Source organism: Lepidochelys olivacea (genome assembly GCF_965140295.1).
Source record: "Lepidochelys olivacea isolate rLepOli2 genome assembly, chromosome: 5".
Classification (NCBI taxonomy): domain Eukaryota; kingdom Metazoa; phylum Chordata; order Testudines; family Cheloniidae; genus Lepidochelys; species Lepidochelys olivacea.
The window spans coordinates 96,090,660-96,102,964 of NC_140415.1; the positions used below are offsets into that span (position 1 = coordinate 96,090,660).

Below are 12,305 nucleotides of genomic sequence, written 5' to 3' on the forward strand. Positions count from 1 at the left end.
CCTGAAAAAGTACCAAGGCACAACTACCAGAATATATTCATTTCTAGCATCAGTACCGGTCTTTCATGCTATTTGTTATTCTGTCTTTATTCTATTTTATACTGTACCTTTTAATACCCTGAAATGTGCTGCTTGCCATGTCTATGATTCCTCCAGTGGGCCTTGCTACTGCTCCCACTAAACCTTTCCCAACACCTTTGAAGAAACCAGCTGCTCCTTCTTTCTGGGCTCCTAAAAATAATTAAAAGAAAAACATCTTTATGTAGTAATATTCATAAACCTTCTTTCCCAAATACTTGAAAACTATGAACAATCACTATCACATTTTCTACTTTCACTGAGTTATAAAAAGCACAATTTAATTTACCCTAATAATTACACAATGTTGTCATTACCTAAGATGGTCCATCCAAAAATTAGTCAATCAAGTTTGAAGTATAAAACAATAAGATGCACTGTATACCAGATATGAGTTTTTCAACCTCTCTCAACAAATATTAGAATCAAGAACGTATGCACTGCTAACACACTGCAAGAACTATACTTACCTCTTATTGGTTTTGTCACTATTCCTGTTATGCCACTAACAAAACCCTATGGGGAGAAATAGACAATTCTCACTCACATGTTTTCAGAATGTATTTTTATTACTTTATAAAAATTCTAATTGTGATTTAATGTGATTCAAAACATGGGTTCTGCTGGAGGTAGTACACTAAGGCCCATGGAAAATTAATGAAACAACTGACGCTCTTTACTGCTTCTATACCTCCTTTATAATTTCAGTATATTTTCAGTTTACAATTAAAACCCTACTTTGGCAATAAGTTTGCAACAGCATGATTAAAATGTAGTCTATATAGATAAATTGGATGAAGTTGCTTATTTTTTCTAAAGTGATATTTCTTACAGACACTAAGCCTTTCCCTCCACGAGTGATGCCCTCTTTAAGGCCAGTTGGTTGTTTATTCATGGCTTCCCTTCTCTTCTGCTGGTAGTCTTCATCCATAGTTATTGCTGCTACTCCTTTAGCCATAGCACTAGTGATTCTTGATGCAGCACCCGCTAATCCTCCTATGGAAAAATTAAAGATTATGTAAAAGTGACACAAACTACTTAACATGATCACATTACACAAGATTACATGGTCACTATTAATCAAAAGATAAAAGAATAAACATTACAGCTTACCTACAGCTCCCCCTACTAGTGCTTTAACACCAAGTGCCATTCCCTCTACAAATTCTTCAGGACCCTGGATGGCTCCCTAAGGGGGGAAAAGGTTAATAGAAAAAGGAAATAATCCTATTTGAAAAAGAGTAATTTATCTGAATAAATACCAAATAAATAAATAATAAATAAATTCATATTTTTATATAAAAAGTATACTTTAACAGAACAACAAAATTCAGCCACTGGATTCTTCCAATTGTTATGTGCTTGATATTCTTTAGAGTAAATTAGTGTAAAGAATAGTCTCTTGTCAGAAGTACTGTATGAAAAGGCTGTTCCCTTCTTGCATTTACACAAATTTTTGCTATAATTTTTCCTGATAATTAGTATTATACTAGGATTTGGCAGAACTGAATGCATCTCCTAGAAATGGCATTTAAAAGTTTAAACCCAATTTTAAAATGAAAGCTCCTTACAATATATCTACATTTCAAACAACATCTAAGTAGCTTACCAACTGTATTATGTTTCGTAAGATGCTAAATGGCAGTTTTACCTGGTAAGGTTCATAGAAGAATGCTTCTACTCCTTCAGACAAGTCTCTTATGAATCCAAATGGATTGCCCAAAACATCAAGGCCAAGAATAAGAACATACATTTGTTTAATGGCCTAAAATGAAAATAATTTTGAAGTAAAAACATTACAAAAATATATGGTTTGCATAGAAATTTTACTATAACAAGGAAGGTATATTTTTCATTCAATACTAGATGAGTGGTTTCTAGCTGGAATATAGTAATATACTCAGAATTACATATAGTGCTTCCAAACAAAAACTATGCTAAGATGGAGTTAAAGGTTGAGAGTACATATCAGTGATTCAGGATAAAAATATTTCAGGTATGTTAAAATTATCCCCCAAAACAAACAAACAGAACTCACATAATTCAGGGTTATTGTTAAATTTAAAAAGAAATCCAAATTGGAAATACACTGTTATGGCAGCCAAACAACCTTAACTCTGCCCTGTAGTGACACCATGAAGTAACCACACAATTATGACTAATGCATATTAGTGTTTGTCGTCCCAGATTAGATGAAAAAGACAGAAAATCATAGAATACTAGGGTTGGAAGAGACCTCAGGAGGTCAGCTAGTCCAATCCCCTGCTCAAAGCAGGACCAACAACAACTAAATCATCCCAGCCAAGGCTTTATCAAGCCGGGCCTTAAAAATCTCTAAGGATGGAGATTCCACCACCTCCCTAGGTAACCCATTCCAGTGCTTCACCACCCTCCTAGTGAAAGAGTGTTTCCTAATATCCAACCTAGACCTCCTCCACTGCAACTTGAGACCATTGCTTCTTGTTCTGTCATCTACCACCACTGAGAACAGCCTAGCTTCATCTTCTTTGGAACCCCCCTTCAGGTAATTGAAGGCTGCTCTCAAATCCCCCTTCACTTTTCCCTTCTGCAGACTAAATAACCCCAGTTCTCTCAGCCTCTCCTCATAAGTCATGTGCCCCAGCCTCCTAATCATTTTCATTCCCTCTGCTGGACTCTCTCCAATTTGCATATTTCTTTTTCTCATTGTATCACTACAAGGCAGAGTTAAGATGGTTTGGGTGCCTTGGCAGGAAAGTTGAGTAAAGGTTGTTTCTCCCTTGGCAGGAACTATCATGTCCTTTGTCAGGAATATCACTGCTGTATCACTCTGATATGTAATTGGATAAAAAATGTCGGGCAAGTTACCCAGCAGAATTCAAACCTTCCCGTTGGGGACAGGGAGAGTCAGAAAGGATGTCAGATTTCTTGCCATGTCACTTAGTTTCAGAGTTAAGCACACTGGTGCTCTTCTTTTTAGAGGCTGGCCAAGCTGGGGAATTTTTAGATTTGCCTCTGAGGAGTGTCTGATTAGCAAGGATGAACCAGCTTGTTGAGTCTCAAGTGCTGAACAGCACTGACTCATTCCTGTGGCAGTCTCTGGAGGCATCTCATCTGGGAAATGCAGAGACTTTAACAAAACCATTGGACTGGGGAGAAATCAGAATTCAGAAGTTACTGAATTTGAGATAAAACACTCAGAGCCTGGTGTTACTTCTGTTTTAGTTCATACTATCCATTTCAGTGTGATACCCTGTTACTCACTGCACTCTTTACCCACCGATACTCTATACAGCTGATTCTGCCACCCTTACTCACGTCAAGAAATATCTTGAGTAGTACCTTTGCAATCAGTGGGACTGTTGCATTCAACATAAACGTCCCAGAATCTGCTTCACAAAAACCAATATCTGTTTCCCTGTACAGTCTGTTTATCAGTTTTGGTGGCTCAACACTTAAGTCATAGAAAAATGGAATTGTAAACTAAAAAAATGGCAGCATAGCTCAGGGCAAATATAGTACCTTTAAACTATTTTTTATTAAATTTGACTAGATTGAAAATTGGTATCCTATTAAGATGAGGTGATATTTAGCCTTATTTTAAGAATAGTATTCTAAAAATACGAGTCATAATCTAGGTTACTAGCCTGTTTCCAACCAAATATTTTCATTTCACTTTGCTTCTTTAACAAGTGTGCATATAAACATACAAACCAGAAAAGAATACAGTACATTGACATGTAGCTCCAGCATATAATATAATGTATTTAAATAAAGAAGTACACAAATTAATTTAGACTAACCTGTTTTGAATAATGCCTAATAACTGCTGATTGTAGTTGTTGTGTAGTACAGAAGTGATAGTGGAGTTCGAAGAAAGCCAACCTAAAAGAAGTCCACATTATTTAGAGCAGAACAAAATGAATTTCCCTGTGTTGAAAGTGTGAATTTAATACTTATACATTATAAAACTATATATTCAACATACTTAAAGACAACATCTTGTACATCTGTGAGTGTGGCACCAATACTCTTCAGCAGAAGGTTCACGGATTGAACTGGAATCAGTTCATGCTGTCTTTCTTCTTTGTTACTATCTTCTCCACCCGTGCTCAGTGAGAAACTTAAATGTAACTGAAAGAATAAGAAAGAGAAAGAGAATGTAGAACTCCACATTTGATTGGATAGTATCTTAACGTTTTAACAAAAAGTCATTAGGTGTCATTAGCATACGTTATTTCCTAATCTTGACTGACTTCATCCTAATCAGAAAGTTTCCCGCTATTATCACACAGCAAACAAGATCAGAAAGCCCAAAGCAGAATTTTTCTGGAAGAGCAGAATCTGCCCCCTCTCTCACTAAAACGTTTGCACTTTGAATCAAATATTTTCTAAAAAGAGAAAAGGAATTCATCAACATGGCATCTGATTTAGGAATTGACTGACTCCTATTTCATAAGAGTGACATTCAAAAAAATGAATTCATATCTAGTGTTCAGCAACATTCTGACAAACAGCAAATTAAAGGGTAAGAATGAAGATAAAGAAAATGACCTAATACATTTTTTAGAAATAATAGCAGCAAACTGAGTAAATCACACAGTAAAACACAGTGAACATGTGTGTAGACTTGAGTCAATCACGCAAAAAACCACAAACACATTGACAAAACATTCTGTTCTTTGACTTATGAAATCCAGTTTACAAGAAAGTTGCATACTTATAGCAGTCCTGTCCCCTGCTCACAAAAGAGATTTTAAAAGAAAAAACTGCTCCAAGCACTCTGCACCTCAAGACTGTACCCACCAATGCACAAGAGAAACTGACTTCTTGGCATTCTGATTCTCTGCAGGATTCTAATTGGGTTTAATACTCCTTAGTGGTACATGGAAATTTACCATTAGCCTGCTTCCAACAGAGCCCTAAGGACCCATTAACCTTGAATTAATGGAGAAAAGCCTCACTGGGATGGGCAAGTGGCATGAGAAGAATGGATGATAGTCTCACTAAGGTAGACACAGATACCACCTTGGAGAGTAGCATCCAGTTAGTATGTAGCACCTTCCCATCTTTGTAAATTCTGATATACACTTGGATCAGCCACTGGAACCTGAAGCCCAATCACTCTATGAAGCCACTGACACTAGCAAAATGATTTTTCATGTAAGAAATTTAATATAATAGAAACTAACTGTTTCAAGATAAGCTTTCATCAGCTTTGTAAGAACCATATTACTATGTTATGACACAAGAAGCTTTTAAATGCAGTTTTTTTGAAAGTGTCAAGTCACACATGGACCTGATGATAATGGTCTGAAGTGACACTGGCCTACCGTCAATTTAGTTATCATATGCTGAAATGGATACCAAATATACCTGGAGTTAGTCTAGGTAAGCTGGATGCATTCCTAGCCAGTATGACCTGGAAGTTCACTTTTAATTGTAGATTGTTCCCAAACTTTCACCAGGCCAGAAAGGCCCAATGGTAGTCTGTCATGTACATGCAACACAGGAGTCCATGGGTTCGCTTACTTCCATTGGGATCTCAGGGTCTTGTGGAGAAATACCACAGGGACTACAAATACTGTTGCAGTTTTACCACATGAAACATTCATACAATGGTCTGAGCTGTCAATTACTGGTTCTTTTGACAGTCTGGTAATTGCCCTGGATCTTGTCCTGGAGCAGATGGATTTGAGTTGTGCTGTGTCTAGCAGGATCCTGTGTACTCCAATTGTCTGTTTGGTGCAAGCTAGGTCTTTGAGTTTTATTATGAACCCTAGCGATGTCACTGGTGACACAGATTCACCTTTTGACACATTTTAGAGTGAAGTTCTTGATAAACCAATCATCCAAGACGGGACATAGGTATCTTCCTGCCTGTGTAGACAGGACATGACTACCATCAAGCATTTATTTACCAATGATAGCCCAAATGGCAAGACATGAAATTGAGAGTGCTATTGTCTATGACAAATTTGAGATATTTCAGGTGCTTGGACAGTATCTCATTGTATATGTAGGTATCTGCAAAGGTTAAAGGCAAAAAACCATACATATATATAGTTAGTCACCTTCCTTTAAAAGGCATGATGGTACCCAGGCTGATCATCTTAACTTTTATATTTTAAATAAACAAAATTCAGATGATTCAATTTTGACTGGTCGCAAGAACTCATAGGTTCCCTTTCAGAGAAGGGATTGCAATTTCTTCTGAATATCTTGATATTGAGGATCCTAAGAGAATTCTTAGACAAGTAGCGTGTGTATATGTGCGTACATGTATGGAGGGCAGGGCTTATTTAGCACCATCTGGATGTGCTTCTAAAACCTGAATGTTAAAAAAAATCACACACCTGCTGAGACCTCAGGGTGCAGGATTGGGTGGGCAAAAGGCAGCAAGTCTGCCTCTAATTGGGAGAAAGTGGCAGCCACTGAAAGTGGCAGGCAGACTGCCATGTTTAGAAACCCTTCAAAAACGCTTATGTTTTTACTGCTTATGGAAATGGGGCGTCGGTCCCTTTGGCCTCTGGTGCTGGCAAGACCAAGATCCTAGGGATTGGGAGTACTGAACTATTTCCTTGAAGCCAATTGTGAACAAGTAGGCTGGCTTATGAAGAGATTTTCCTTCCCCCTACTCCTCAAAAAGATTCTCTTTGGTGTTTGGTATGACCTTGAGATTCCCCTGGGCCTCCTAGTGCGAGCTGGATGCAGGGGCAGTTGCCTTTGCCACCCTATCTCCTACATCAAAAGGATATCAAACCTATGCTTGTCCCGGAGAGGCTCCCATGTGTTGATGTTTGACCTGATCTTGCAACATCAACAGTGTTGGGTAATATATAATCTGCTAAACAGGCTTACAGAAATAGTAATAGAAGTTAGTGAAGCTGTATCAGCAAGTAGAATCAAAATATATGTATTAAAAATAGGCTTGGTTAAGCTTTAAGTGTTAAGAGTTTAGGAGTGAGGCCTAGCAGAAGTTGGCAGTTGGCATAAATCAGCATGAGTATTACGCACTTGATCAAAGATTATAAAATAATACATGCTTGACCTAAGAATATAAAATTTAGCAATATGTATCATGTGGTAGTTTAGCAAGGCATTGTATGAAAAACAGGTAAACTACTGTCAAGGTTCCTCCCCCACTCTGAACTCTAGGGTACAGATGTGGGGACCTGCATGAAAAACCTCCTAAGCTTATCTTTACCAGCTTAGGTCAAAACTTCCCCAAGGTACAAAATATTCCACCCTTTGTCCTTGGATTGGCCGCTACCACCACCAAACAAATACTGGTTACTGGGGAAGAGCTGTTTGGAAACGTCTTTCCCTCCAAAATACTTCCCAAAACCTTGCACCCCACTTCCTGGACAAGGTTTGGTAAAAAGCCTCACCAATTTGCCTAGGTGACTACAGACCCAGACCCTTGGATCTTAAGAACAATGAACAATCCTCCCAACACTTGCACCCCCTCCCTTTCCTGGGAAATGTTGGATAAAAAGCCTCACCAATTTGCATAGGTGACTACAGACCCAAACCCTTGGATCTGAGAGCAATGAAAAAGCATTCAGTTTTCTTACAAGACGACTTTTAATAGAAATAGAAGTAAAAAGAAGTAAAGAAATCACCTCTGTAAAATCAGGATGGTAGATACCTTACAGGGTAATTAGATTCAAAACACAGAGAACCCCTCTAGGCAAAACCTTAAGTTACAAAAAAGATACACAGACAGAAATAGTTATTCTATTCAGCACAATTCTTTTCTCAGCCATTTAAAGAAATCATAATCTAACGCATACCTAGCTAGATTACTTACTAAAAGTTCTAAGACTCCATTCCTGGTCTATCCCCGGCAGAAACAGCACATAGACTGACAGAGACCCTTTGTTTCTCTCCCTCCTCCCAGCTTTTGAAAGTATCTTGTCTCCTCATTGGTCATTTTGGTCAGGTGCCAGCAAGGTTACCTTTAGCTTCTTAACCCTTTACAGGTGAGAGGAGTTTTCCCCTGGCCAGGAGGGATTTCAAAGGGGTTTACCCTTCCCTTTATATTTATGACAACTACAAACATATGGTAGCACCTTAGGGGCTTTTTGCTAACCACACCAATGTATTGAAACTATTGGGAAAGAGACTGATTCAAATCATTGGGTTAACTTTCGGAAATGTAATGTACTATCAACCCAAATACCACATATGGACAACCAGAACCCTAAAATTAGCCTCTTAGAATTCCAAATATGAATAGGAACTGAGATTGTAATCAGACATGATCCTCGACAATTGTGAGTGGAATGGAGAACTATGTATAAAAGGTTGTCACAAACCAATCCCTAGATCCACTCAGATGATGACATGGGGCAACCAGGTAGCAAGCCTGGCCCAGTGTCTTGCTGTTAGGGTGAGCTTCCCTAGCTGTTTCTTCCATCTTTTTTTTTTCTAACCGTCTCCATAAGGTTGTAAGTATGCACAATTCAGGAAACCACTTAACTGTACTAATCTTATAGTTATGTATGTTGATTTTTCTATTATTTCTATTATATTTGTGTGCATTAATAAAATTTGAGTGTGTTTTACCAATCTCATCTTCTGAACTCTAAATAGCTGCCTGAATAAAGAAACTGTTACTTGCGACAGGTGCACTTTGCACTCTTAAATAATCCCAGGCTACATATGCATGATTGACACATTACGTCGTTAGAGACACAAGGTGGGTGATGTAATATCTTTAATATCAACTTCTATTGGTGAAAGAGACCAGCTTTTGAGCTTACATACAGCACTTCTAGAGCACTTGAGTGGTACTCAACCAGGGGTACGCATACCCCTGGGGGTACGCAGAGGTCTTCCAAGGGTACATTAACTCAACTAGATTCTTGCCTAGTTTTACAACACACTATATAAAAAGCCCTAGCAAAGTCAGTGCAAACTAAAATTTCATATGACTTGTTCATATTGTTGTATATATTATACAATGAAATGTAAGTACAAATATTTATATTCCAATTGATTTTATAATTATATGGTGAAAATAAGCAATTTTTCAGTAACAGTGTGCTTTTGTATTTTTATGTCTGATTTTGTAAGCAAGTAGTTTTTAAGTGAGGTAAAACCTGAGGTATGCAAGACAAATCAGACTCCTGAAAGGAGTACAGAGTCTGGAAAGGTTGAGAGCCACTGTCTACTGGATAAGACAACTGACTCAACTGTACCCAAGAAGGTCAATTCCATGCTTGGGAGTCACTGAGCAGCCATGCTCTCAGATTGAGGGAGGAGGAATTAGGAAGGATGAATATCCCTGAGTTCTATGTCAAGAGGACCTTCATGATAGGAAGTCTGAGGAGTGTCACTTCTGAAAGGTGAATAAAGGTTTCAGTACCACACCTGCCTTGGCCAAACAGGTATTATGAGGATAGCTCTTGCTCCTTCTCAGCTCAGCTTGAGAAGGGTCTTGAGGATCAGTGGTATAGGTGGGTAAGCATACAGCAGGGTATGGGGCCATGGCATAATCAGGGAATCCCCAAGAGAGCTGGGGCCATAATCTCCCTTGGAGTAGAACAGACAACATCTTGTGTTGTTCACAGTGGCAAAGAGGTCAACTCGTGGTATGGCCCAGATCTGGCAGATGCTGCAGAAGACAGGGTTGTTGAGCTTCCACCTTGCCAAAAGTGTCTGCTAAAAGGAGCCAGCAATTGTATTCTGGAAGAATGGTAAATAGACTACTGATATTTTGATCTGATGGTAGATGCGCCAATTGCACAATCCTAGCGACTCCGTGCATAATGACTGGAATAATGCACATAATGCCCTGGTGGTTGATGTAATACATTGCTGCCCTGTTGTCCAGAGTTAGTCTGATGGAGTGACCTCGTATGGCTTGAAGGAAGTGTTGGCGAGCATATCATACTGCTCTTAATTCCAGGATATTGCTATGGAGGGCCAATACCCGTCCCAACCATTTGCATTGTGCTGTGTCTCCCTGCAGGTGAATTCCCATTCTAACAGAGATGCATCTGTTGTGAGGGTCTTCGAAGGTGCTGGTTGTAAGATGGTGGGTTTTTCCACCATGTAAGAGAGTCCAACACTTCCCCAGGCATGGTGACGGAGTGGCTGTGTCTGGAGGATACACTACTCTTATCTATGTCTGAAGGTATCTGAGGTGCATTCTCACATGGGAAGTTACCTACTTGGAGGCCGACATGTGGCCCAACATCTGTAGGCAAGTCCTTATGATTGTTTATGGACTGAACTGTCACTCTGATATCAGGTAGAACAGGGTGGAGAATCTCTCCTTGGGTGGGTAGACGGTTGCTGTTGTGGAGTCTAGAGTAGATTCTATAAAGTCTACTCTCTGTACTGGAGTGAGCATGGATTTCTTGTGGTTGATACAAAGGCCCAGAGATTGGAATAGTGTTAGTGTTAATTTCCCTGGACTTTGCTGAATGGACCTCGAGGCATTCAACCTCTGAGAATCCAGTTGTCCAAGTATGGGAATACCGATATTTCCCACTGGCGGATCTGAGCTGTTACCACGGTTTGCCAACTCCCTTGGACCTGTGGAGAATCTGAAGGACAGAAATCAATATTGATAGCACTCTGCCCCTATTACAAAGCATAGAAAGCACTTGTGGGAGGGATGGATGGATACATGAATTCTGAAGTATTGTACTAAGACACAGTTGTTCAAGTTCCTGAGGTATCCACCCTCTGTCTTTCTTGGGAACATGAAAGTAATTTGATTAGAACAATGAACCTCTAGTGGGACTGGCTCTATTGCTTCCAAAAGGAGGAGGGAATGAACTTCTTATTTTAGGAGTTCCCCATGAGAAGGGTCCCTGAAGTGGGATGGTGTGGGGTGAAAGGAGGAATGGAATGGAAGTGTACAGAGTAACTCATTTTGACTATCTCCAATATCCACTTGTCTGAGGTAAGAGATTCCTAGGCAGGTAAGTAGTGAGATAGTCGGTCTTCAGAATGGGTTTAAGTGGCATAGCAACTGATTCACTGAAGTGGGTTGCCTGACGCTCATGATCCAGGCATCAAAAGTGCCTCTTACAGGGAGGGGCTGATTGGGCAGAAGTAGGGGTGGGTGGCCCCGGTTTTTGTAGTTTGGGCTTTCAATGGAAGGGCTCCTGGGGCATAGAGAAAGTATACTGATGGTACTGAAATAGTCTCAATCTTTGAGAAGTTTGGGCTCCAGCACACCACCTTTTTTTTTGCAGGCACATACATCCCCAATGAGTGCAACATTGTTCTGGGTGTAGAGCAGAGTCTGTGTGCCCACTGAAGAGCTTAGGCCCTTCAAATGGCAGGTCATCAAACGTGGTTTGCACATCTTTTGGAAGACCAGAGCAGTGGAGCCAGGATGCTGTTCTCATGACCACCACCATGGCCATGGATTTACACTAGTGGGATTTGAAGAGAGTCTGCTTGCCACTTAATGAAGTCCTGGAAGGTTTTGAAATCATCAGTATAGGAGGGTGGTAATGGCATTACTGCCTCATTTGGAGATGAAGAGGACTTTATAGAGGGAGGAAAGATCTCCTCAGTATAAGACTCTTACTCTTCCTGTTCATCATCGGGTACTGGACAAGTGTGCAGTATGAGGTGTGCAGTACCAGGACTATCTGCAAGAGTCACTGGCTGATACACCACCAGTGGATGCCAGGGTTTTTTCTTAGGTATCGAATAGAATTGGTCCCTGCAGTGAACCCCTGGGTCCCAGTAATCCCACTGGGGAGGAGGAATAAGGGAAGGGAAAATCATAGTCACTGTGCCTGTGATGTTTGATAGGTTTCCTAGGTTCCTCTTAATGAAAGGGACTCAGGAGAGTAGGATATTACAGTATCGGGATCGGTCTCGGTACAGAGATCTCCGAATCTGATGAAACCTTCCCTGGGTTTTATGGGGTGACCCACTGCTCTTCTTCATTTCCTTGCCTGGAGAGGTATGTTTCCTCTTCTTTAGAGATTTATTCTCCAGGGCCATAGACAAGGGAGTAACAGGGACCAAGGCAGCCTGTGACATTAGATCGGCCCTTGAAACCCAGATAAACCTTGCATTAAAAAGGTTGTAGGAGTCCCCCAAACAGAGAAGGCAACTGGAATGTCCATCACTGTGGCAGGTCTGACAGGGCTTAAATCCTGGGGCATAACAAGCTGTGCTTCAGCATAAATGACACGTCCAAGAAGAAGAGAGGAGAGAAAACCATCTTTCCCAGAAGTACAACCGTGTTAAATAAAATAAAAGGCACA

General features: G+C 40.0%; 1 protein-coding gene across 1 annotated transcript in view; it reads right to left on the reverse strand.

Annotated features, from left to right (window-relative positions):
• Positions 1-12,305, reverse strand: part of VPS13A (vacuolar protein sorting 13 homolog A) — a 262,402-nt gene that overhangs the window by 31,020 nt on the left and 219,077 nt on the right. Inside the window, exons 61-67 of the mRNA XM_084628103.1 lie at positions 4,046-4,191; positions 3,861-3,942; positions 1,730-1,843; positions 1,192-1,267; positions 911-1,074; positions 549-594; positions 108-231 (exon numbers count right to left, since the gene is read on the reverse strand). Coding sequence (XP_084484229.1) covers positions 108-231; positions 549-594; positions 911-1,074; positions 1,192-1,267; positions 1,730-1,843; positions 3,861-3,942; positions 4,046-4,191 — 752 coding nt within the window. The remainder of the gene's footprint in view (positions 1-107; positions 232-548; positions 595-910; positions 1,075-1,191; positions 1,268-1,729; positions 1,844-3,860; positions 3,943-4,045; positions 4,192-12,305) is intronic.